The sequence below is a fragment of the Gekko japonicus genome, unplaced genomic scaffold, assembly GCF_001447785.1.
Source record: "Gekko japonicus isolate JY-2015 unplaced genomic scaffold, Gekko_japonicus_V1.1 scaffold834, whole genome shotgun sequence".
Classification (NCBI taxonomy): Eukaryota; Metazoa; Chordata; class Lepidosauria; order Squamata; family Gekkonidae; genus Gekko; species Gekko japonicus.
In genome coordinates this window covers 665883-693578 of record NW_015165855.1, presented here as the reverse complement: position 1 = coordinate 693578, position 27696 = coordinate 665883, and the positions used below count along the sequence as shown (strand labels likewise).

The 27696-nt window shown below is 43.1% G+C and overlaps 4 protein-coding genes across 4 annotated transcripts; all 4 read left to right on the top strand.

Annotated features, from left to right (window-relative positions):
- Positions 1 to 1506: 1506 nt before the first annotated feature.
- LOC107110381 (protocadherin gamma-A8-like) lies at positions 1507 to 3903 on the top strand. The gene has a single exon (XM_015411157.1). It carries the CDS (start codon positions 1507 to 1509, stop codon positions 3901 to 3903), a length of 2397 nt encoding a protein of 798 aa, XP_015266643.1.
- Positions 3904 to 8338: 4435 nt separating this feature from the next.
- Positions 8339 to 10930, top strand: LOC107110380 (protocadherin gamma-B5-like). The gene has a single exon (XM_015411156.1). It carries the CDS (start codon positions 8339 to 8341, stop codon positions 10928 to 10930), a length of 2592 nt encoding a protein of 863 aa, XP_015266642.1.
- Positions 10931 to 15274: 4344 nt separating this feature from the next.
- LOC107110379 (protocadherin gamma-A6-like) lies at positions 15275 to 17698 on the top strand. Its single transcript, XM_015411155.1, has one exon. The coding sequence runs from the start codon at positions 15275 to 15277 to the stop codon at positions 17696 to 17698; it is 2424 nt and encodes an 807-aa protein (XP_015266641.1).
- A 5698-nt stretch (positions 17699 to 23396) lies between these two features.
- LOC107110392 (protocadherin gamma-A6-like) lies at positions 23397 to 25829 on the top strand. Its single transcript, XM_015411169.1, has one exon. It carries the CDS (start codon positions 23397 to 23399, stop codon positions 25827 to 25829), a length of 2433 nt encoding a protein of 810 aa, XP_015266655.1.
- The last annotated feature ends 1867 nt before the right edge of the window (positions 25830 to 27696 follow it).

The window sequence follows — 27696 nt, the reverse complement described above, 5'->3', positions numbered from 1 at the left end:
TCTTTCCTTAACTCCCCCCAGGTCTCTTCCTCCTCCACTGTCACTGCACGGCTGAGGGTTGTTCTCTGCCCATGGAGTGCCTTCCCTTCCCCACTCCCTGTCTTTCTGAGAAGGAAAAGTTCTGTATGTGATGCTTTCGAGGGAGAAATTCACTTTCAAGTTCCACAAAGACAAAACTGGGACCATATAGCTGCTCTGTGCCACCCCTTCAGCTGGTGGTAAGTGAAGCAGCAGGCAGGTGGGCGAGGGGACAAGTGAGCTTGGTACAGCAGTGCCCATTTGATCCAAAGGGCCAGCATCCCCTGCTTCCCTCATGGATAGCTCACCTTCCCCAACAAGCTCTAGTCCCATACTTGTTTGTATTTTCCATTGCTTTTCCTGCACTGCTTTTTGTATTCCACCCCCTTCTGCTTTTTTATACCTTCCTTTGTCAACTGCTGTCCTGTTTTTGATAATTCATTTGATAATTCATTCATGATAATTCATAAATCATTGATATTACATCAAAAAGATGTAATATACATATTTATTTCATATCTGGTTCATTTGCAAAGAAAGTAAAACGTGAAGATGTCTCTAGCTGAAGTAATTGCTGTTGTAAATAACTTTAGATATTGTGCTGCTGTGAATAAACAGCAGGATAAAAGCCCTGATAAGCATTTTCTTATTTACATAATCTCCCACAAAAGTATCTTCTCACATAGATGGACGGCACAAAAAGTTCCTCCCAGATGCACCAAAGAGCTTCAGAGATTCTGAAATTCCACAAAACCTTGTAAGCCTCCCATGGGCACCTCATGGCCACAGCCTGAAATGGGATGCTAGATGAGGCGGTCTGTCTATCTGATCCAGCACAGCTGATCTCATGCTCTTGGGTTCCAAAGCCTGATAACATGAATAACATCAGCAGACCGGGAAGAAATTGATGTGATCCAAAAATTATAAAATTAATTCTATCTTCTTTTCAGGGAAGCAGAGATAAAGGGTTCTGTTCGTGGGCCTTCTTTGGTTGGGGAATGGAGAGAGCTGCTGAGAAATATGACCGCAAGCTATACCAACACGATAATATTTTATGTACATTTTATATGGAGCTGTTTCTCATCTAGAAGAAATCAATGTGTATTTTCTCCATTAGTGGAATTAGACAAGGAAGTCCTGAACCTTTTATTGTTGGCTCTTTGGATTTCCATTTTCACTGTGTGTTAAAAACAATTTGAACATGGGGATAAAAAAACACAATCAGTGTGTAGTTCATGTCCATGTAATTTCTAGTTGGGACTCTGGGTGTCGCTGTTCACCAATAAGGGAGAAATTACCTGAAAGCCCAGCAAGTTGAGCACCGCAATTCTTGAATATACAAGCACAAAACAGAAAGAGATCAGACTGGAACTGACATTACAGGGAAGGAAGCAAATACAACATCTATTTTCAGAACTACACAGAGGGACCTCCTTTCTTTGGATTCAGAGCCAGAAGACCAAGAATCCCTTACCTTGCTGCAAGCAGATGGGAGAAACACAGAAGCAATGGAGCAGCATCAACAAAGGCACCCTGCAATACCTAATCACACTGCTTGTGTGGAAGGCAGTTTCCGGGCAGATTCACTATTCCATTCCTGAAGAGATGCAGAAAGGCTCCTTTGTGGGGAATATTGCAAAGGATCTAGGAATGGGTGGAAAGCATCTTTCAGAACATGGACTCCGGATAGTTACCAGGACAGGTACGATTCAGTATTTTGCTTTGAACTTCAACAGTGGCATTTTACAAACTTCACAGAGAATAGACAGAGAGGCAATCTGTGGACAGGCAGAAAAATGCACCTTAAATTTACAGGTTATTATTGAGAGGAAATTGAAGATTTATGGAATAGAAGTGGAAATTACAGATGTAAATGATAATGACCCTCAATTCCATCCATGGGAACAGGAGCTTGAAATTAATGAAGCGTCTACATTGGGGTCCCGTTTTGACCTTCCTCAAGCTGAAGATCCAGATCTGGGCATAAATTCGATACAGAGTTATCAACTCACAGGCAGCAGCCATTTTTCTTTGCATGTCCAGATGGATGAAAATGGCATTAGGCATGCTGAACTAGTATTAGATAAACCTCTGGATAGGGAAGAGAAATCAGTTCATGATCTGATCCTCACAGCTTCTGATGGGGGAGATCCCATGAGATCCGGCACTGCTCAAATCCATGTAATTGTTCTAGATACCAATGACAATGCTCCAGTTTTCAGCCAACCTGTCTATGAAGCAACTGTCACAGAGAATATTCCTAAAGGATCCACAATAGTTACAGTAAACGCAGTCGATCTGGATGAAGGAATTAATGGGGAGATAAAATATTTATTCCATAAAATTACAAACAAATTTTCCCAGACATTTATCCTTAATTCTACAACTGGTGAAATAACACTTGGAGGGAAACTTGATTATGAGGAATCTTCCTTATATGAATTTGAGGTACAAGCTAAGGATGGGGGAGGCCTGAGTGACAAATCAAAAGTTGTGATTTTCATTACGGACTTGAATGACCATGCACCTGAATTAGAGGTAACCTATCTCACCAGTGACATCCTTGAGAACTCACCAATTGGAACTGTTGTTGCCATTCTAAATGTGCAAGATAGTGATTCCGGAAGTAACGGGGAGATCACATGCTCCATAGATCCAAGCCTCCCTTTTCAGCTGAAAAAATCCATGGATAACTTTTACAGTTTGGTGACTGACGATGTTCTGGATAGGGAGCAAGTGGCATCCTACAGTATCACCCTCACAGCTACTGACTGTGGGATTCCTTCTCTTTCTACAGCCACTGTGATAGCTCTAAGGCTTTTAGACACAAATGACAATCCACCCCTCTTTGCAGAATCAGCATATACAACTTATCTCCTCGAGAATAATTTGAGAGGGGCCTCCATCTTTTCCTTTAAAGCCAATGATCCTGACTGGGAAGAGAATTCCAGAATAACATATTCCATTATGGCTGGACATGATCAGTCCTCTCTCTCATCTTACCTCTCCATTAATTCTGAAAGTGGTGTTGTCTATGCACTGAACTCTTTTGATTATGAAGAGTTCCAGGAGATCAACTTCTGGGTTAAGGCCCAAGATGGAGGCTCCCCACCACTCAGCTCCAATGTCTCAGTGACTCTCTTCATCCTGGATCAGAATGACAATGTCCCCCAGATCTTGTACCCGTCTACTCCTACTGATGGTTCCACTGGAGTCGAGTTGGCTCCTCACCCTTCTGAGCCTGGATATCTGGTGACTAAGGTGGTGGCAGTGGATGCAGACTCTGGGCAGAATGCCTGGCTCTCCTATCAATTACTCAAGGCCACGGAGCCAGGGCTCTTCTCCATAGGACTCCACACTGGAGAGATCAGGACGACCCGCTTCTTTCTGGACAAGGATGCTCTCAAGCAAAGCCTGGTGGTTTTAGTGAAGGACAATGGGCAGCCCCCTCTGTCTGCCTCAGTCACGGTCACTGTGGTGCTGGCCGACAGCATCCCTGAAAGCCTCTCTGATATTAGCAGCATCTCAGCTCCTGCAGACCCCCAGTCGGACCTCACCTTCTACCTGGTGGTTGCTGTGGCTTTTGTCTCCTGCTTGTTTTTCACCTTCCTCCTTGTGTTGCTGGCCATCAGGGTGTACAGATGGAGAACTTCACAGCTGTGTGCTTCTGGAGATGTGAATTTCAGTGGTGTTCCTGTCTCACAATTTGTGGGTATTGATGGAGTCCGAGCCTTTCTTCACTCCTATTGCCAAGAAGTTTCTCTCACCACAGACTCCAGGAAAAACCAGTTTAGTAGTCAGCAGACCTGTGAAGCAAATGATCCTATCCTTACTTTTGAAGATTTAAATCTTAATAATGGAGATCAGATCATCGAGGTGAGTTGATGAATGCAAGTTTATTGTATTATTATATCTGTTCTTGGCTGGGCTTTCCAAATGGACCATTCTGTGAGTTATTCTGAAGAGCAATGAGGTGTCTCGTTATTTCTGTTCTTATTCATAGAGCACTCATTTGGTTTCTTTGATTTAGTTTTGGAGATTCATAATTGAAACTTATTATTTTAGAATGTGTATTTATTTATATCATTGGCAGTTTTCTGGAAGAAATGATGTTATATATGCCTCTTTGTAGCCATTCGATAGGAGGAATGGCATCCCAACAACTGCACATATATGAGGCTATTCAGTCCTCTCTTCATACTGCAAATATGACTTGTAAACAAAACCTTTATGAAGGCAAGATTCAAATCAAGCACTTCTGATTCTTTACTTGGTCACACCAAGTCTTAATATTTTCCAGATGTGGTTGAATGTATCTGTTTTATGTGCTGTGTATTTTAGCTTATACTTCAGACAAACTATGTTGGAAGACAGCGCTTATGTATTCGTGGCTCTCCCGTTATTGAGGATCTTTCCCATTACATCCTTGATTGCTCATTGTATATCCAACCTAGACTAAAATTTCTCTCTGGTATTTTATCTGTTTTAAGCTTTTATTCAGACCCTGTGAAGATTGTATTTTTGTTAGCTGATTCCAATGTTAATGTATCCTATAGTATGGCTCTATTTGCCTTGGCTGCAAAGAAAATATGGGCCAACGTTGTTGCCAGGGGTACTAGTTAATATTTATCTTAGTGGGTATGCTGTGATTTAATTAGCCGTTCATAACTTCGGTTTTATGGTTTTATAATATTTTCGACTGTACTCTATTTTATATAATTATCTATGTTTTATAGTATTTTTCTCTGTTTTTGGATTGTAATGGCCTATGGCTAAATACAATAAAACCCTCCTTATTATTATTAACTATGTTGGAAGAGAATGTAGCAGAATGTAGCATGAGGTTTAGGGTGGTCAGCTTCTTAATTAGTGACACCAATGCAGAAGCCAAGGAGCAGTTGGGGAAATCATGCTGTGATCATTCCAACCACAGAAGTTCAGCTGTAGGACTAGGGAAAGGGTCACAACCTGTGAAATCAAGGCATGGTCCAGAACAAAATGCTCTTCACCATGGCCCCTAATTCCAGAGAAAATGTAATCAAGAGCAAAGTAGTTGAACACAGAGAAGCATCATGGGCTGGATGAGGGCCAGTGAAATGAAACTCAATCCAGATAAGACTGATGTACTGTTAGTTGATAGCGAAGCCTACAGGGATCTTCAGAGTGAGCCTGTATTGGACAAGGGTCCACTTTTCCCTCCAGAAGTAGGTTTGCAGCGCCAAGTGTTGCTACAGATTGAAGCACAGATCTTCTTTCTAGCTTGTAGCACCATTAGCCAGCTTCGCATGGCATGGAAGTTGTGACCCTTCCTTGAGAGGTGTGATTCGCCCTGTTTCCATGCTTTGATTATACTGACTACTACAGCGCAATTTGCTTGGGGCTGTGTCAAGCCCGCCCTGGGCTCCGAGTGCAGCACCTCCCGTGACCGTGGCATCCCAAGGCGGGGGAGGTCCGAAGACTCTGGAAGTTGATGCCTGTTAAAGAATAGGGGGGAGCGTTGGGGCCTCAGATGGGTAAGGGATGGAGTTTAATGGCACTCCGTAGATCCCTCTACCTTCGTGCATCAGCCTCCCAGCTTCTCAGCATCCTCCCTGGACTCTTTCTCTCTCTGCCAGCATCAGGTAGTTCCGAGCACATCCTTCCTTCACCTGCCCCTTCGCTCCCCTCTCCTTTATACCCAGCTCCCTCTCCCAGCACCATCTCCTGGCCCCGCCTTCCTGTGATTCCTCCCAGCCCCACCCCCTATGATAAGCTCTGATGCCGTCCCTACAGCCTGGGTGTGGTCGGAGCTATGCCGGCAGCGGTCCTGTTGGCCTGGGGCTGCGCCGCTGGCATGCGGGGTCTCGTGTGTTCACGTGTTCGTCATCAGCTTCTCCCGGACACCGTTAGCCTTTCCAGCTGCTCCTCAAGGCTCTTCGCTCCACGATCGGGCTGGCCCAGGTTGTTGTGCCCCGGTGGCACTGACGGGGTCCGGCGTTGCTAGGCGTTCCTGGTCTGTGGGTCTCCTGGGTGAGTTGGTGGTCGTTGGGATCCCTGAGGGGTGTATGTTACATCCCGGGACCCTGGGACCAGGGCAGGCTGCACTTTGAAGACTGTGCAGAAAACTCAGCTTGTTCAAAATGTGGCAGGCATGGATACCAGCAAGAGTCAGTCACAGGAAGTACATCTTATCAATATGGAAAGATTTTTTTTTAACTCAGTGTTGATTTTCTTTATACTGGTTATTATCTATATAACTCTACATGGTACAGGACCTGTGGATCTTCTTCCACATGAACCTGCCCACCACTTACATGCATGCGCAGGGGCCCTATTCTTAGCACCCCCAGTGGAAAAGTGAAAAAAGATGGGTATCAGAATGGGCCTTTTTTTCTGTGGAACTCCTTATCGGCAGATGATCACCAAACAACAACTGCAGGTTTTTTAGCTATTTTCCCAGTCCTGTCTTTAATTACACCCTCTACATGGTGCTTCCTGTTTTTATATTCTTGTTTTTATATTCTTAGGATTCTGCTTCTTGTGTTATTATTTGTATGTCTTAATCACGCACTTTTAAATAGTTTAATTTCTATTTAATGTATTTGGCTTCTTGTTCCCTGTACTTTTTTTATCTGTGTGTGCTTCTATCATTTTTAAGTGTATTATAAGATGTGGATATTTTTCTGTAGAAGCTGGTTCTAAACATGTTAAACATATATGCAATCAAACAAATGGAATGGGAAATTATTTTATGAAAGTTTGGGGTGGGTTACACCTTGAATGGTAAAGCAAAACCTAACCACTGAGTATCCCCAACAGGATATTTTCAACCCTATTTATACTGACAGTCTTCTTCTGTGTTTTAGAATAGAGTACTGGGACTTTTCTTCCCTGTCCTTAAAAGTTAAGAGTTGGTGGACTGGATCTTAAAGAATATATATATATTTCTCTCCCTTAGGCCTCATCTTCTACTCATGAAATTTAGCAAAACTTTTCCTATCCCTCATCAGGACTTTAAACTTCATGTTTTTAAAAAATAAAACTATTCACCATTTCAGAATTATAAGAACTTACTTCAGGGTTTGTTTGTTTGTTTCTTTGTTTGGCTAAAAAGCAGATCAATATACATAGAGGTGACAATTGAAATTTTTATTTTTAGAATTAGCCAGCTTCCAAAACTACATAACAAATAAAAGTTATAAAACAGAGAACATTATGCTACAATACCATATATATTTAATAGGAAATGTTCCATTGCACTCAACTGCTAACTTCTTCATTTATGATTGCACAGCAGGTCATGTGGTATAAAGCTGTAGATGAACATTTGTACCGTGTGCTTGGGAGTGAACAGGATGGAAGAACGGCCCGCTCTCCTTGACTCAATTTCTCACACTGCAGGAATCTCAAAGGGTCTCTGCCACAATGACTTCCTTTAAATCCCAAATCTTTTTGAAAAATAATATTCTTTAATAGTATAAACTTTTATTCCGATAAATATATCAGTTCAAAAATCATTCATGAAACTGCAAGTCTCACAAGCCGTATTTCTGCACATGTACCTGTGTTCTGAGTATATTAATTTTAATTTTCTCTCCTTGCACGATATATTCACTGTCAACTTTGGAGGCTCTGCTTTGGGTGTCCCTGCCACCTGAGTCTAGACCGGTAGCAACCTGAGAAAGGGCCTTCTTGGTTGTGGCACCAAAACTTTGGAACTCCCTTCCCAGGGAGATTCATCTGTCTGCCTCTATTATTGACTTCTGCCAACGGGCGAAGGCCTTTTTGTTTTGTTCGACATACCCTCAATAACTGTTACTGGCAGTCCTCTCTGGTTTTGTGTGTATTTATTGAGTTATTTTATATATACACTTGATTTTAAATGTTTTAATGTTGAAATGTTTTGATATTTTGATGCTCACCACCTGGGGGACTCTTATTTCTGTGGAAAGCCAGCACAGAAATGTTTTAAATGAATAAAATAAAAAAGTATTCCTATTAGAAACACCATTCGTTGGAATGGCATTTGAAAACTTCAGGCTGTTCACTGTGTGCATTGCAACCAAATACACTAGCAGAGTGTTTTAAAATAGAATGAAAATGTACAGAGGAAAATAAGCCTGTAGATCTGTTTTATTGCAACCATGAATAGGCATTAGGGAATCTACATCTTGAAAACTTGTCCATGTGGGGCAATATATGTCAAACAGATTGAGAAGAAAAAGCAGGGAAGTGCTGTTCTCCTGATGAACTCAAAGTGTCGCTGTTGGACAAAGTTGGGAATAATATTGTATCAGCAGCTGAGGCTCCTGCACAGTATTATCCATCTATTATACAGAAGATGAGAGATGAAGGAGGCCGTTTTATTTTTAAAGTTCCTCCAGAACTGAAATCCTCTTCATGTCTCAGGGGCGATCAGGTAAAGAGAACGACATTTCAAATATCTTACTGCAAAGGGATGGAATGTTTGCAAATGCTAGAATCTAGAAAGGCAGCTCTGATGAGAGTGGTGAGAAATGAAGATAGGACAAAGGAGATCCAGAGGAAGGCACTATTTTTGCTCATATTCTTGTCTTTGTTCTGTTGGGTGAGGTCTGAGCAGGTTCAGTATTCAGTTCTGGAGGAAACAGAAGAGGGATCTTTTGTAGGAAATCTTGCCAAAGATTTGGGATTGGATGCAAGAGAGTTATCAAAACGCAAGCTTGGTATTTCTTCAGAAAAGCAGTATTTCACTCTTAATGAACAGAATGGCAACCTGTATGTGAATGCCAGGATAGACCGGGAAGAAATTTGTGGGGAATCGCTCTCTTGTGTCCTAAAATTAGAAGCTGTTGTGCATAATCCTTTGAATGTAATTCACATCCAAGTTTTTATCAAAGACATCAATGATAACGCTCCTCATTTCCAAGAGGATAATATCAGACTCAAAGTGAGTGAATCAAACTTGCCTGGAACTCGGTTTTCCCTTGGAAACGCTGAAGATGAAGACATTGGGATGAACTCCCTCCAGAATTACCAGTTGAGTTCAACTCCTTATTTCAAACTAGATGTTAAAGAGAGTGAAGACGGTGATAAATATGCAGACTTAATATTGCTGAAACAGCTGGACAGGGAAAAAGAACACACACTACACTTGGTCCTTACAGCTCTGGATGGGGGAGAACCAGTGAAAACTGGGACCACTAACATGCTGGTAACGGTAATAGATGCTAATGATAATATGCCGATTTTTAGCCAGGCAGTGTATAAGGTAAGCTTAAAGGAGAATGCACCCAGAGGAACTTCTGTGCTGCAAGTAAAAGCATCTGACAGTGATGAAGGATCGAATGCTGAGATTATTTATTCTTTCCACAAAATCCCAGAAAGTGCCAGGCAGAAATTCATCCTGGATCCCCAAGATGGAACAATCACAGTTAAGGAGATGATCGATTATGAAGAAAAACAAAGTTATGTGATGATAATACAGGCAAGTGATGGGGGTGGTTTAGTGACACATTGTAAAGTGGAGATTGAGGTTTTAGATGTGAATGACAATCCTCCAGAAGTAGTTCTTACTTCTGTATCCACTCCAATTCCTGAAGATTGCATGCCTGGAACGGTTGTTGTTTTGCTGAAAGTTCATGACAAGGATTCTGGGAACAATGGGGAAGTCACTGGTCAGCTGAGAGACGTTGTACCTTTCCAGATACTTCCATCTTCAGATAATTACTTCAAGGTCCTCACAGATAGCTATCTTGACAGAGAAAAGATTCCAGAGTATAACATTACAATCATAGCCACAGACAAGGGAATCCCATCTCTCTCCACATACAAAACCATCTCTCTACAGATCTCAGATATCAATGATAACCCTCCAGCCTTCGAAAAGTCTTCCTATACCGCCTATGTGCCAGAAAACAACCCATCCGGATCCTCCATTTTCAGGGTCAAGGCCTCTGACCCAGATGTTGATAGCAATGCACGAATCACTTACTCCATCCTCAAGAGCAACATTGAGGCCCTGCCTCTCTCCTCCTACCTCTCTATTAATTCTGAGACTGGCACTATTTATGCACAGCGCTCCTTTGACTATGAGCAATTCAGGGAGTTCCAGATTCAAGTGCAGGCCCAAGATGGAGGCTCCCCCTCCCTCAATAGCAGTACCACGGTGAGAGTATGTATTCTGGATCAGAATGATAACATTCCACAAATCCTCTATCCTTCCCAAGGGACTGAAAGTTCATCTTTGTTTGAGATGGTGCCTTGGTCAGCTGAATCTGGTTATCTGGTGACGAAAGTGGTGGCAGTGGATGCTGACTCTGGACACAATGCCTGGCTCTCTTTCCACCTGCTGCAGGCCACTGAGCCCTCTCTTTTCACCATTGGGTCCCACACAGGAGAGATCAAAACAGCCCGAGCATTACTGGAGAGGGAAGCTGTGAAGCAGAGGCTGGTCATTATGGTGAAGGATAACGGACAGTCTCCTCTCTCAGCAACCGTGACTCTGAACCTCGTCTTTGCTGAGAACTTCCAGGAGGCGCTTCCAGAAATGGACACTCAACCCAGTGATTCAGACTATCAGTCTGATCTCCAGTTTTATTTGGTTCTGGCCTTGGCCTTGGTGTCGTTTCTATTCCTTGTGACAGTAACACTGACCATTATGATGAAACTTCGACAGTCAAAGAATCCAACCTTTCTTCAATGCTTTATTCCTGATGCGAAGACTGGTGCCATTTTTCCTCCCAATTATGAGGATGGAACTTTGCCATATTCATACCAGGTCTGCCTGTCTTCTGAATCCAGGAGAAATGAGTTAACTTTCCTGCAGCCCACTGTCCAAATAGCAGAGAATATCCTCTGTAATGTAAAATCTGACATTTCCCTGATGCTGAATGGAGAAAACCATTTAGAAGATGATTCAGAGAATGTGGAGAAGGTAAGCTCTGTGTTTTGAATCACTAACATACCTTACACCTTGGTAATTATAGGCACATTGTCAGAGGCAGTCATCTAATTTCTTTCTGATTACTTTCCGATTAAATCATCTAACTACTTTCATTTGATTCTGGCCATCTAGTAAAGTGAAGTTGTGTAGAAATACAAAAAAGTCCACCAGGAAGATGATAATAGAATGATAAATTGCTAAAATCTATCATAGACAAAATAAAAACTAAAACAGTTCAAAGTAAAGATTTTAAAGTAATCTGTTGAGGGCTCTTCATCATTTTTCTACTGAGGAATGATGTGAGTACTAGAATTGCCCTGTCAGTGTGTTATAAATTAATTCACTAGGGTTGGTCCGAAAATGTGCAAATTCTTTAATCTCTGTTGCACTGTAAATTGTTGTAGTTCACCATTAGAAGGCCAGCATTCAAATGGGTGTGAACACAGTTCTGTTTAACAGGCAGAACAAATGGATTTTTGGAACAACTGAGCATTGAAGTATCAACTCAAGTTTGGAGATATCAAGATAGTAAAAACAATCAAGTATGTCTCTGTGTGTGATTTTGTGGCAGATGGTTTTAATGTGCTGTTGATCATTAGGTTTTGTCTAGAATATTATAACCTCTGTTTTGTACTTACACTAGAAATAAGGCCCGTTGTGGAAATAAATACAACGGGATCTAGAAAGAGGCTCTGGGAGAGTGCTCTGGCTTTGGGCAAACAGTGTCAGTCTGCTTTTAAAACATGAATCTGGGACCTGCACACCACCAGAATACAGCAGATTCCATATGCAACTGACATTCCAACTGCCTTGCGGGGGGGGGGAGTTTGAGGTGTGGAATGGAGTGAAGTCCAATCAGCTTCCATATGCAAAAGACCAGGTTGTCGCAGCAGTTGTGGTGTGGGCGGGACCCGGGCTTTGCCTTCTGATTGGTGGCGATATATGCTGAGGAGCAGTGCCATCAGCCATACACTAAGGGAGTGCATTTTAGAATTAGAACTTTGGCACCCACTATTCAATTATATATAAGGAGAGATTGGATCCTGTGCTTGTAAAATGAAGCAATTTTTGCAAAAACAAGACAATTTTTGCTAATGGCTTGTTGTCATTGGTATTAGCAAAGACACAGATAAACTATCAGTGTATTTCATAATCTTTACAGGGCATAAATTGTAGGTTCTCTTTAGTTTCGTTATAAATAGCAAGGCTTGCCTGTGCACTAGAATCTTTGTGCCTTTAATTCAGCTGATGCAACCAGGGCAGTGGCCATGGTTGCTGATCAGCAGCTGCGACAAGAGTAGGGTGATGTCCTTATTGGTAGATGGTGTGAGACATCACTGCAGAGTCTGCATGGTGTTGGTGCACAGATGTTGATGGCCAAGCTGCCCTGAGCTGATGTTGATGCCTGCTGCCACAGAGGGCCAGTCTGGCAAGCATAAAATGTACCTGGGAGGTGTGTTTTAAGTGGCAGACATCTCATTTTGGTTGGCAACTGAATCATGTGGTTATTTTGATAGTCTGCCTTTTAGGAGCTAATAAAAGAACGGCCAAGGACTGAATATATTGCAAAACAATCCTGTGCTGAGTTACCCTTGTCTTAGCCCATTGACATAAATGGGATCTTTGAATAGGATTGTACTACTGGCTATAAGCAGAGGATGGACTGGGCCTTTATGGCTCAGGAATGAGCTGAGGAGAGCAATTACAGCCGAGGCTGCTCAGTTCAGATCCAGTCAGAGGCAGTGATGATGATGATGGATGTAGAGTCACTTGCTGCCACCTCTTGCACTGCGGGCCAAGTCCCGCCGATTAGCCTTTGTGGCTTGTTCCTGGCCACCAGTGGCTCTCCAGGGCAGCAGACTATTGATAATTAACGCAACAATCCTGAGTCCGAGATATTCGTGTTCTTCTTACCTCAGCAGACAAATGGATGAAATTCAGGAACGTGACAATCGTGATACAGAGCCTTCATTAGGCCTTCCATAGCTGTGCAGAAGAGCACATTTCGGCAGAGCACTCTCTCCCACTGGCTGATCTGCCAAACTCTGCTCTTGAGAAGATATAGCTGCCAAAACTCTTTATGAACATTGGTAGTGCAGGGAGCTGTGTTGCATTGGACAGACTGTCTTCAGGCAAATCTCTTCTTTACCCTCACCTCCTTTTATGAATGGGAATAAGACATTAATCACCTCTATCTGTAGAGTGTTCGGAAGCCAACATAATAAAAATCTGAAGTGGCATTTGTATCTGAAAGTACGGTGGATCCAACTTTCTTTTCTTGACCCTGTAATTTCCCCTTCATTAGAATGGGAGAAATGTCCAAGCCTCAATTTTTGTCTTTTTGACACATATTTATGTGCAGGAAGCCCACCAGCCATCTGAAATGCCACCATGCATTCTGTCACCTCAGGACTCTACCATCTTATTGTACTGCACGTGTGGTTTACCCCCGAGAGTGACCTACATCCAGTTTCTGAAGTCTGAAATCTGCCTGGCTTGTGTCCTCTCTGTATAATGTGTAGCTTGTAGTGTGAAACAGAAAACTGTTTTCTTTTGCATGTCTCTGGTAATTCTAATTTAAAACTGCATTGGATTCTCTAATGGCAGTAAAGGACCAGTTTGTGACTTAAGGTTTGGAAATTATCTGGTTTAATTACCCACAGTGTTTGATTTCTGAGTTGCTCGAACCAATGAAGTTTGGGCCCTGGGGCCATTGGAGGGGGGCAGCAGGTGAGCCCCAGTGTGGCTTTGTGGAATTCTGTAACGGCCACTGCCACTGCTTAGCATGCAGCAGGCGTATCCACTGTGCAGGACTTTCCTGTGGATTTATGCGCCATCGATATGACTAGTCCTCTCTGTCCCATCGAACGCCCACTCCCTTTACAGGGACACAGAATGGTGTAGCCAGCAGCCAAAATGAGTGGAAACCTACATAATCTCTGACTGCTAAAATAGTTATTGGCAATGCTCTGCTATCATCCAGTGGAACACAGACAGAAGAATAAAACATGGATTCTTGATCCCTTGCTGGTTTGGCTCACTTTCTGCTCACATGTAGGGATCACTGCAACAGCACCAGAACAGTTCGGGCAGGTTTGATGGTGGAGAACAGTTAATTTCACACATGGGATGACATACTGGGGTCTGCTGTTTTATTCTGGTTTTAACTGGAAGTGTTTTTAAACACCGCGCGCCGAAGAGACCGCCAAAGCTGGAGGACCTGCCCCTGCCCCTGGACACCGGAGATGGGATGCCAACCCCGAAGACCACCTGGAGGAAGAATGCCGGAGCCGGAGAACAACAGCCCTGCCACCTGGGTGCCAGTAGGCAGCCCCACCCCTGTATACTATGTGGCCTTAGTTAGGGAAAAATGTATTTGAAACTACCTGTTAACCGCTCAGAGACCCTTCGGGGTCAGAGCGGTAAATAAATCGAATGTATAAATATAAATATAAAACTATTATTGTAAGCTGCCATGAACCACAAGGGAAGGTGGGGTACAAATGTTTATAAATAATTTAATAAATAGCCTCAGCTATTCCCCCGTCACTACACTTGCTGCTGCCCCCGCATGTTAAAAACCACCTACCTCGCAGGGTTGTTGTGAGGATTAAAAAAATGGAGGAGGGGAACTCCACGTGCACCACTCTGGGCTCCTTGGAGGGACAGCAGGATAAAAACACAACAAATAAATCCTTTAAACCATGAAGTCCTTTCCTTATGGAAACAGTAAGTGTAGCCTGGCCACCTCAACAACGTTAGTCATTCTGGAATTTTATTTTTGAAACACATATCAACTATTATGTACGCAGGTATACTTTCTTATACATGTGGTTATTTAATGTTAAAAGTACTGTAGTAACAACATTTAATAGGCAACAAAGGGGGGGGGAATCTTTTATTATGTTGGACATTCTAATAAACTTATTTTAAAAACAAAAACCAAAGAGTATTTGACTAGAATAAATAGCCTCCAGAACTCTTAATGAATGACTTTCTCACGTAGAAGGAAGATGAGTAAACATAAGACTTTCAGCCATATTTTCTATTTATATAGACAATTTTTTTGCATATCAGACAAAATGTAGTTGAAAATTTAGCCTCTGGAAAACATGCCTTCAGTTTTTCAAAATCAGCAGATGCTGTTTTTGGTTGAGCCCCTTGGTGTCGCTGTTCACCAATAAGGAACGAAATGAGCTATCCAAGTCATTGCAGCATTGCTGTTCCTATACTCAAAATAACTGAGAGAATGAGTGGGGTCCTGCCATAAGAAGGGGAACGGAGGTACGTTTTGCTTACGGAAAAAAATAAGATCTTTTGAACCAGAACTGGGACTCACTGATCTACTGGAGCATGGAAGAAAAGCAGAGGTTATGGAGCTATAAGGAGGGGATCCTGCAATGCTTTCTTATGGTATATGCCTGGAAGGCAGCTTATGCACAAATCCACTACTCTATTCCAGAGGAGATGCAGAAAGGATCTTTTGTGGGGAATATTGCAAAGGATCTAGGAACAGAAGGGAAGCAACTTTCAGATCATGGACTCCGCATTATACCTGCTATAGGTAAGGTTCAGTATTTTTCTTTGAATTCCAACAATGGTCATTTACAGACCTCTGAGAGAATAGACAGAGAAGCAATCTGTGGACAGGCAGAGAAATGCATCTTAAACTTTCAGGTTATTGTTGAAAGTAAAAGAAAACTGTATGGAGTTGAAGTGGAAATTACAGATATAAATGACAATGCTCCTCAGTTCCCTCCTGGGGAACAAGAACTGAAAATCAATGAAATGTCTATTCAAGGGTCCCTGTTTCCTCTCCCTGAGGCTCAAGATCAAGATCTTGGCATGAATTCTGTGCAGAGCTACCAGCTCACAGGGAGCAGCCATTTTTCTCTGGATGTGAAAATGAGCGAAAATGGTGCCAGGCATGTTGAGCTGGTGCTGGAAAAAAATCTCGACAGGGAAGAGCAATCAATGTATGAACTAGTCCTCACAGCTACTGATGGTGGTGATCCAGTTAGGACTGGCACTGCTCAAATCAAAGTTGTTGTTTTAGATGCGAATGACAATGCACCAGTCTTCAGTCAACCACTCTATGCAGTGAGCATAGAGGAGAATATTCCCAAGGAGACCACAGTCTGTAGAGTTAGAGCTGTTGATCTGGATGAAGGCATCAATGGAGAGCTGAAATACTTCTTCAAAAAAGCCACCAAGAAGGACTCACAAATGTTTCTTTTAAACTCAACAACTGGTACAATAACAGTCATGGGGGATATTGACTTTGAGGTATCATCCTTTTATGAATTGGAGGTGCATGCTGAGGACTATGGAGGACTGTTTGACAGAGCAAAAGTTGAGATCACAGTAACAGATCTGAATGATAATGCCCCTGAATTAGCAGTTTCCTTTCACACAAACTCCATCAATGAGAACTCACCCACTGGAACTGTTGTTGCTATTTTAAATGTAGAAGATCAAGATTCAGGAATTAATGGTGAAGTCACATGTTTAATTTCCCAAAATCTCCCTTTTCAGCTGAAAAAATCTATTGGTAACTTCTACAGTTTGGTGACAGTTGATGCCCTTGACAGGGAACAGATGGAAGCATACAACATTACGATCACAGCCAAAGACCATGGGACACCCTCCCTTTCTACTACCGTAATCATTCCACTACAAATTTTAGACACAAATGACAATCCTCCCCTCTTCCCCCAATCATCCTATATCTTCTACCTCATGGAGAATAACCAAAGAGGTGCTTCTGTCTTCTCACTCAAGGCAGATGATCCAGATTCGGAAGAGAACTCCAGGATAAAGTATTCCATTATAAAAGGTCAGATGGGTGATTTTGCCCTCTCTTCCTTCCTGTCCATTAATTCTGAAACTGGAATTATTTATGCTGTGAGTTCTTTTGATTACGAAGAGTTCCGAGAAATTAACTTCCTGGTCCGGGCACAAGATGGTGGATCTCCATCACTCAGCTCCAATATTTCAGTGACTCTCTTCATTCTGGATCAGAATGACAATGCCCCAGAAATTTTGTACCCTTCCCCTCCCACTGATGGTTCCACTGGGATAGAGCTGGCCCCTCGCTCCTCTGAGCCTGGCTACCTGGTCACTAAGGTGGTGGCAGTAGATGCAGACTCTGGCCAGAATGGATGGCTCTCCTATCAGCTACTCAAGGCCACAGAGCCAGGGCTCTTCTCCATAGGACTCCACACTGGAGAGATCAGGACGGCCCGTTTCTTTCTGGACAAGGATGCTCTCAAGCAAAGCCTGGTGGTTTTAGTGAAGGACAATGGGCAGTCCCCTCTGTCTGCCTCAGTCACGGTCACTGTGGTGCTGGCCGACAGCATCCCTGAAAGCCTCTCTGATATTAGCAGCATCTCAACTCCTTCAGACCCCCAGTCAGACCTCACCTTCTACCTGGTGGTTGCTGTGGCTTTTGTCTCCTGCTTGTTTTTCACCTCCCTTCTTGTTTTACTGGCACTCAGACTTCGCAGATGGAGGAATTCTCAGTTTTGTGATTCCGGGAGTATGAATTTCAGTGGAGTCCCTGTTTCACAGTTTGTGGGGATTGATGGAGTCCGAGCATTTCTTCACTCCTATTGCCAAGAGGTTTCTCTCACCACAGACTCCAGGAAAAGCCAGTTCAACATTTCCAAGGCAAACTATTCCAATACTCTGAAAAATCAGTTGACTAGTGATCATATCAAAGCTGATGATGATTCTAATTTGAGTAGTGGAGATCTGATCATAGTCCAGGTAAGATAAGAATTTTACATTCATGAGGTTTTCTTTCATGGTATGGGCATGTACTCTGATTTCAAGGGTGTTTCTTTATCTGCCTTTGTTTTCTAGTTATTTGCAAATCTTTGCTGGTACTGTAGCTATTGCTTTGTCCATATTCTTCTTTCTGTCTCTAAAAATGTTAACATCCAATGTCTGACAGCAGGGCATGGCATTAGATGTGCTGTTTATTACTTTTTATGTTGAAGACTCCAAAGATTCTTCCACCAAGAGACAAAAGATCGAAGGGATAGAAATCTCACAAACAGGGATGTAGGGACAATTTTGCCTTAGAGATCACAATGGACTCAGTGAGTCAGCTAAGCAGAGCCAAAGTAAAATGTATGTAGATGGTGTAATTTCAGTTATACTGTTGTAGTAATTTTTATATATTGTTTCATTTCTTGGTCAGTTAGCCAGCCTATGAGCTTGAATTGACCAGCCTGGCAGGATAAAAACACTTCAAGTGAATAAATGAAATAACGATTTGTGTCTCACATAGGAAATGAGTTTTTGGACCTTGAATGACTTAGGGACAGTGTTTCTTTCAGGAGGTAGACTTACCTCATGTGTACTACCTGCATGCTCCCGGAGTTCTGTAATTAGCGAATGACCTAACAAAATCCATGAACATATCTGCCTTTTGTAGAAATAGAAGTTACGGTGGACAATTTGGATTTGGGGCTGTGGTGTACAAGGTACTAACCCTTTTTCCTGGGCTAATTTCGTAAAGTAAGACTTCTAGAGCTGCTGTTTATTCCACGAGCAAATAAAAAGTGTGGTATATAGTGCTTAAAGAGTTGGGATAGGAATAAGGAAATCCAAATTCCAACACGGGCATTGAGGTCACTCAGTCATCTTGGGACCAGTGTTCCCTATAAGATGAGTTAGTGTGAGCTAGCTCACAGTTTTTTAGCTTCCGGCTCACACATTTTTGTCTTGGCTCAGGAAGGATGGCTCCAAAGCACACTAATTTATGCAGTAGTCAAGTCGCTTGCTCATAACCTTAATGCCATTAGCTCACAAATTAGAATTTTTGCTCACAAGACTCCACAGCTTATAGGGAGCATTGCTTGGGACATATATTGTCTCTCAGCATAACTTAATCTCACAGGATTGTTGTCAGATTAAAATAAAGGAGTAGAGTACCATGTACAATGCTTTGAGCTCCTTGGAAGAAGACAAGATAAAACTTGTAAAAATGATACATGGGGGAAGGCGGGGAATGGGTTACAGTAGGGTTGCCAGTTCTGGGTTGGGAAATACCTGGAGATATGGGGTGGGGAGCCTGGGGAAGGTGGGGTTTGGGAAGGGGACAGATCTCAGTAGGGTATAATGCCACAGAGTCATCCTTCCAAAGCAGCCATTTTCTCCAGGGGAACTGATCTTGGTCATCTGGAGATCAAGTGTAATGGTGGGAGATTTCCAGGTGTCACTAGGAGTTTGGCAGCCCTAGTTACAGCCCTCCTGGCACACCTGTTGACCTCATTCCAAGTTGGGGCTCCATGGAAGAGTCATTCACAGATTTCCCGCCATCTCATCTAAAGAATCAATATCCAGGAATGAGTTTCAAGTGGAGACTGAGCAAGTCATTTGCAATTTGCTATACCACGAGGCATGATGGCCCTAGCCAATTATTTCATTTTCTGGTCATCAGCATCCCAAACGATAAATTTGCTAATCCTCTAGAGGGGAGGGGAGCTGTAAGCCAGGTAGGACCCAGAGGCAAGTAGCATGGCGAAGTCAGGCAAAGATCAGGTTCTCAAAGCAGCAGGTAATCTAAGGAAAGAAGCAGAAGCTAAATTTGGTAGGAGGCAAATTGTTTAGAATGAAGAGCAGGCCCGATGCTGAGGTTTTATAGAGCCAGGTGAAGCTGTGTTGGATCTGTGGGTCACCTGGTCAGATACTGCCTCAGCTGGTAGGGCTTGTTATGTCACCTGGGTGGCATCTCTGAGCTCAGTTATGGAGCAGATGTGTGAATAAACTCAAGCTCAGTTCAGATAAGACAGAATTGATGTTAGACGGGTTCTTGGCAAATTGGTTAGAAGGCAAAAGCTCTGTCCTGAGCAGGATTACACTCTCTTTGATGGACCAAGTTCACACTAGGCAGAGGGGCATTCTAGATTCTGCTTAACTCCTATGGGGCAGGGGTCCATCTTTCTGCTTGAAGTCATTTGGTAGGTCTACCCTTTTCTGGAAGACCATGTCTTTCAGTCACTAAGGTCCATGTCCTAGGGACCTCTAGATTATGATGATGTACTCTATGAAGACATTCCAAAACCTTCAGCTAGTGTAAAGTGTCATAGTTTGGTGGCATTTGACAAAACCATGGGCTGAACCCTTCGAGATCCACCCCACTAACAGCAGCTCATTTGTTGTGTGTGTGCGTGCCCCTTCTCTGATGCAGAAATCAGCTGGAACTGGAGGAAGGCACCGCCATTAGTGCGGCAGATGTGTGGGATCCAGCCTCATGTAACTCCAGTTCTTGAACAGCTGTCCTGGATATCGCTTTGTCTCTAGGTGAAATTCAAAGTGTTGGCTTTGGCCTTTAAAACTACATGCGATCTGGGTCTTGCATATAGGGCTGCCAGCATTAGGTTGGGAAAATCATGGAGATTTTGGGGATGGAGCCTGGGGAGGGCAGGGTTTGGGGAGAGTGAGGTATAATGCTGTAGACCAGGGGTGTCAAACTCATTTATTATGAGGGCCGGATCTGACATAAATGAGACCTCGTTGGGCCGGGCCACGTGTGTCATAAAAGGTAATGCCAGGTAGCGGAGATATAAACTTTATAAAGGATGCAAACACAAAGGTTGTTTTTTTTAACTTAAAGACATGCTTAAAACATTAGCTCTGTAAGCTGTAAAAGTGCTTTGGATTTATTGACATTCACCACAGAAATCTCATGTTCAGAGTTCTGAGTCTAGGGCCCAGATTAAAACATGAAATGGCTGAGTGGTTAAGAGAGTCTGGTGAAGCAAGCTATGATGCAGCAGCAGCAGCAGAACTGGAAGCAGGAGATGGCCAGTTCCTCTGCGGGCCTGATGGAAGCCCTCTGGGGGCCTGATCTGGCCCCCGGGTTGCATGTTTGACACCCCTGCTGTAGACTCCACCTTCCAAAGCAACCATTTTCTCCAGGGGAATTGATCTCTGTAACCTGGACACCAGCAGTAATTCCAGGAGGTCTCCAGCTACCACCTGGAAAATGGCATCCTGACCTACACATGTCAGGAGCCCCTGCTCCCATTTGATTGCCCACCTCAGGATTTAAGACCTGTTGAAAAGGACCTGCTGCAACCAATATCTTACAGAGAGGCTGAACTGGCAGGGCCTTCTCATTGCACCAGAGCTTTGGAAGACCTTTCAATACCTTTGTTTCAAAGACAATTAGCCAATTAGCCTTCAGTTAATATTTCTGTGGCCTGAGTTCCATGGGTTCGTTTTGAGTCACTAAGCTCTAGGTTCTATTCGTACTGAAATATAGCAAGAATCCAGCAATGTCTGGGGAACAGGTGAGCTAATTAGTTCCTTGGTGTAGACATGAAAGGTTCAAACTTTTGATCCTAGAATGCAGTGGTGTGGTAAAGACAGTGATTTCTTGACGCCCTCAGTATCAGGTACGTCTGTTGCTTCAGAACAAGGATCTGAGGTATCTATGTACCAGCACTAATATCCGCTGACCCAAGGATGGCCAAAGGTATAAATCTGGCACTTTGCTTTCTTAGTTCCTTGAATCGGTTACCACCAGGGGTCATTTCCTGCAGGAGCGCACAGGAGCGGAGCTTCAGCAGTAAAGAGCCCAGGGGGCAGGCACACGCAACAAGCCCCACCCTCTGCTCCCAGCAGCCCTCAGTCAGAGCAAGAATCAGCCAGGTAAGTTGCAGAGCCCCCCCCCCCCGTCCAAAACAGTCCAGTGGCACCTTTAAGACCAGGTTTTATTCAGGTACAAGCTCTCCCTCCTCTGCCAGGACAGATCTGTACATTACCCCCCCCCCAATACCCCTCCAGAACAGTCCAGTGGAGCCTGAGCAGTGAATGTTGCCTTCTGACACACTTCCGGTGATGTCAGGGGGTGTGGCATATGCAAATAAGTTATGCTAATGAGCTCCTGCACCTATTTTTCTGCGAAATGACCCCTGGTTACCACTATGACTGAAAGTGTATGGCCACCCTATTTTCAAACTAGGAACCAAGACTGGCCATTACATGGGAGCTGAAGAAGGAGAACCAGAGCAAATGGGATCGTGGGTGGGAGGAAAACAAAAACAGAGTCCCCAAGTAATGAGGACTGCAGGCATGCAGCTTCACGGAAAGCAGCTCTTTCCCCAGGTCATTCCATACAACTGAGGGCTGTATGTGAACGATGCAAAGCAGAGGTGGGGCAGATCACATGATAACCAAGTGACCCATCCACCCCTCATAGTGCACCATTCATACACTGTGCTCAGTTGCATGGAGCCGGGGCTTTTTTTGTGGAAAAAGCCCAGCAGGAACTCATTAGCATAATAGGCCACACCCAACAGCAGAAACTTATTAGCATATTAGGCCACACCCCTGACAGCACAGCTCATCGGCATTATAGGCCACACCCCCGTGTTACCAGAAGCGTGGTTATCCAGCCACACCCACCTTTTGCTTGTTATTCTGTTTACCTTGTTTGTTGTCAAAACCCAGGGCTTTTTTGTAGCAGGAACTCCTTTGCATGTTAGGCCACACACCTCTAATGTAGCCAATCCTAATGAGTTTCTGCTGCTGGGTGTGGCCTATTATGCTAATGTTCCTGCTGGGTGTGGCCAACTTGGGAGCCAGACGGAACTCCGTTCCTGTGTGTTCCTGCCCAAAAATAGCCCTGCATGGAGCTGTATCTTGAATAAACAGTTCCCAGGTAGCTTTGACTGATATGGAAGACTTTACTGAGAGAAATAGATCTGTGCATAATCAGAGGAAGTCAGAGCATATGTGGGAGGTGAGAGTTTCATGAGGAAATGAAGGAGGTGGGATCTGCCGAAGCAAGAGAGAGAAAGCAGAAGAGAGATGCAAGTGAAAACGAGCTGAGAAGAGCTGAGTTGTGTGTAATAATTCATAATAACCCACCAGATATTTGATTGTCGCATGCTCATTCATATGCATTTTAAAGGGCTGTAGTATTCAGTATTCCTAGGTTAACAGAAAGACCACTGATTTGGGAGTTTAAAAAATGAAGATACAGAAGGGAAAGGAGCATGTCTGCTGTGTTCTTTGCAAATAGCTGCAGAAGGCTAAATAAATTTTCCAGATATATATGCAATAACATTTCCACTTTCTATGCTGGGAAACATCTAAAGCTGATTTTTTTTTATCAGTCTGGTGATGTTGCTTGCTTGACATTTTTATTTTTGGTTCATGGGTACAAAGAAGGTATATTCTAAATAAGCAAAATTAGAATTTCATAGTAGCAAACATGTGTTCAGTATTCCAAATGAGATTTTTCAAGTTTCCGTTTAAGCCTCATGGTGTCGCTGCTCACCAATAACGAAGAGAACTGAAATATCCAGCAGACCAGCTCTGCTATTTTTTTCCCCAACCAGCAGAAAAAGCTGAGAAGACGCACTGTGAAACAGAGGGGCATTTGCTTAGGAAACATTTGAATGCAAGATTTGTGGAGCCAAGAAAATCATTTGTGCTATTATCGTGCTTAAGGAGAATGCCAAAAACTCAGAATTTGTGGAGCTACAAAGGAGAAATCCTGCAATGCCTTCTTATGGTATATGTTTGGAAGGCAGTTTCTGCACAGATCCGCTATTCCATTCCAGAGGAGATGCAGAAAGGATCTTTCGTGGGGGATGTTGCAAAAGATCTGGGAATGGACAGGAGACGACTTCCCAACCATGGACTCCGCATTGTCCCCACTATAGGTAGGATTCAGTATTTTGCTTTCAATATCCACAATGGCCATTTGCAAACCTCTGAGAGAATAGACCGAGAGGAAATCTGTGGCGAGGTAGAGAAATGCATCCTAAAGTTTCAGCTTATTATTGAAAGCAAATTAGAGCTTCTTGGAGTTGAGGTGGAAATTACAGATATAAATGATAATGCTCCCCAATTCATGCCAATGGAATGGAAATTGAAAATCAGTGAGACTGCTACCCTTGGAGACCGACTTCTTCTCCCCAAAGCTCAAGATCCAGATCTGGGTATAAATTCAATACAGAACTACCGACTTTCAGGCAGCAGCCATTTTTCTTTGGATGTGCAAATGGAAGAAAATGGCATTAAGCATGCAGAGCTGGTGTTGGAAAAAAATCTGGACAGGGAGGAACAAGCAGTTCATGACCTCATCCTCACAGCTACCGATGGGGGCGATCCAGTAAGATCCGGCAGTGCTCAAATCCAAGTTATAGTTCTAGATGCAAATGACAATGCACCAGTTTTCAACCAGTCAATCTATGAAGCAAGTGTCATGGAGAATATTCCTAAAGGGTCTACAGTCTGTACGGTACGAGCTACCGATCAGGATGAGGGAATCAACAGAGAGATCAAATACTCCTTTCAAAAAATCACAGATAAGTATTCCAAAAATTTTCTGCTGAATTCCACAACAGGAGAAATAATCCTAAAAGAGACCCTGGACTACGAAGCGTCATCCTTATACCAACTTGAGGTACAGGCCACTGACGGGGGAGGGCTGAGTGACACATCAAAAGTTGTGGTCTCTGTTATAGATCTGAATGATAACGCACCAGAATTAGCAGTGACCTTTGTAATCAGTTCAATCCCTGAGAACTCACCAGCTGGAACAGTTATTGCTATCTTAAACGTACAAGATAGAGATTCAGGACTCAGTGGGGAAATTAAATGCTTCATTCCCAACAACTTCCCTTTCCAACTGAAGAAATCAATAGACAGTTTTTACTCCTTAGTGACAGACAGAGCTCTTGACAGGGAACAGGTACCATCTTATAATATTACTGTTACAGCTACTGATCACGGGACTCCACCACTCCTTACATCTACTGTTATTTCACTCCAGGTGTTAGACACAAATGACAACCCACCCCTCTTTACAGAATCAAGCTATACATTTTATGTCATAGAAAATAATCTGAGAGGAGCTTTGATCTTCGCTTTAAAAGCCAGCGACCCCGACTGGGAAGAAAATGCCAGAATAACATATTCCATCGTGGAAGGAGTCATGAAAATCCCCCCTCCCTCTTCTTACTTATCTATTAATTCTGAATCAGGGGAAGTCTATGCACTGAATTCCTTTGATTATGAAGAATTCCGGGAGATTCCGTTCCTAATCAGGGCCCAAGATGGAGGCTCCCCACCACTCAGCTCCAATGTCTCAGTGACTGTCTTCATCCTTGATCAGAATGACAATGCTCCAGAAATCTTATACCCTTCCCCTCCCACTGATGGTTCCACAGGGATAGAGTTGGCCCCCCACTCTTCTGAGCCTGGATACCTGGTCACTAAAGTGGTGGCAGTGGATCGAGACTCTGGGCAGAATGCCTGGCTCTCCTATCAGCTACTCAAGGCCACAGAGCCAGGGCTCTTCTCCATAGGACTCCACACTGGGGAGATCAGGACAGCCCGTTTCTTTCTGGACAAGGATGCTCTCAAGCAAAGCCTGGTGGTTTTAGTGAAGGACAGTGGGCAGCCCCCTCTGTCTGCCTCAGTCACGGTCACTGTGGTGCTGGCCGACAGCATCCCTGAAAGCCTCTCTGATATTAGCAGCATCTCAGCTCCTGCAGACCCCCAGTCGGACCTCACCTTCTACCTGGTGGTTGCTGTGGCTTTTGTCTCCTGCTTGTTTTTCACCTTCCTCCTTGTTTTACTGGCCATCAGGTTGCACAGGTGGAGAACTTCTCAGCTGTGTCATTCAGGGAGTATGAATTTCAGTGGTGTTCCTGTCTCACAGTTTGTGGGGATTGATGGAGTCCGAGCCTTTCTTCACTCCTATTGCCAAGAGGTTTCTCTCACTGCAGACTCTAGGAAAAGCCAGTTCAACATTTCCAAGACAAATAATTCTGATACTCTGACTAATCCGTTGACTGGTGAAGTAAAAGATCCTATCCAAGCTGCTGAGGATTTAAATTTGAATAGTGGGGATCTGATCATAATCCAGGTGAGCTAAAAAAATTGTTTCACAAGATTTTCATTTTTTTCTCTCATATGTGTTAATTTCAATCACTATTTCCCATCAGTCTTTGCTCTTTGGTGATTAGCAAAATGATCTCATTATTATGTCTTTATCTAGCCTTTTCTTCATTCCTTTTGCATTTCTTGGGCTCTATTTTCTTTGACTTGTCACTGGATATTCAAAGGGGGACTTAAAAAAAAGGTTATTCCTTTTTATGTTGGGTATGTAAACATCCTCTAACTTTGTGAGGTGCTAAATCTATGTTAGGATTGTAGCAGTTTAGCCTGCAGGAATGGGTACTCAGTTGAGGTAACACTCTTATTTAAAAAAAAAAATCAGTATAAATATGAACATAAGACTAAAAACATAACTACCATATCTGAATAATAAATTATGAACAATAAAGAATATTATCTCAATTGAGTGCACATTCTACAAACTTTCTGACTGATGTTAGATTTCCCATATGGAGAATTAGAATTAGTCACCAACCTGAGGCAATCTAGCCCACAAATGCATTTCTAATTCAGTGACAGATTATGGTTTGATCCCCCCCCCCCAATCTATCAATGTGCACTTTAATTTTGGTAAGTTATATGGTAAAGCAGGCTGGTAAAGAAAACCTGTAGGCTAATACATTCGGTGAATTTAATTATCAGGATTTACCTTACAATGACTTCTCACATACTAGGCTCCCCCCACACACACACTTCCACTAACTGCCTTCATGTTTATATTCTCGTTATCACCCAGTAATCTGATCCTTATTGCCAAATATCAAAGTAATTATTCGATTGTGAGTAGGCACTTGCTCCTCTACCTCCCACTTTAAAAACTGTGTGCCCCAGATATTCCACAGAGAGGTCCATGCACATGGTGGTCTGATCTGCATGATTCTTCTCTCTCAAAACAAGTGGATAATTGTGTCTTCATAGGACCAGGTCTCCACATTGAATGCCTGTTCCCCATGTTGTCTTCTGTGCATGGTGTGGGAGAAGGACACACATACACCCAAACACGCAGGCACACACACTCCCCCTTATTGTTGTGTGAACTGGAGTTTACTGAATGTTCTATAGAAATGAAGGCAGCATTTTATCAGCTGAAACTTGTCCAGTTACAGTCATGTTACATTTTTTTCAGCACCTGGGATGGAAAGATTGCCTATCCCCTGATCTATGGGTACAAACGGACAGTAATGAATCCTTGTGGGTTTTTTTGAATTAATCAGTCAATTTTGATAACTGTTGATTATGCTATCTTGTTCAACTATTTGGAGCAATAGTTTGATGTGTGATGTGTTTGATGTATGATGTGATCCATTCTGTGATGATTTGGATCTTTAATGTCACACGAGTAGCAGAGTGATTCCACTGGGTGTTTCAGATCCTCAGCCTGGAGACTCTTCTGTAGAATACTCTAGGATCCATGCTATCACCTGTGCTGTAGAAAAGAGCAAGAGTCCAATGGCACCTTAAAAAGTAACAAAATTTGTGACGGGGTATGAGATTTCGTGAGTCATTTTTTCAGATACAGCTAGAATGTGAGTCCACCTGTCCTATATCTTGGAGAGTGGAGTGATTTCAGATGCTGGATGACGTTGGCAGGCAAATGACAATAGCAGGTGTGATTGAATTAGGTGTGGTATGCAGAGGGATAGTGGGAGTGGAGAAATCAGCATTGGTAATGAGACAGGAAACCTAGGCCTTGACTTAGTCCAGGAGGATGCATTCTCTTGAGTTTCGTTAGCAGTTGCAATTCAGCAGTCTCTCTTTCTAATCTCCCTTTGAATTTCCTTTGTAAGAGAACTGCTGTGCTGTTCAATATCTGCGCAGGTAATAGAGTTACGCTACACAAAATG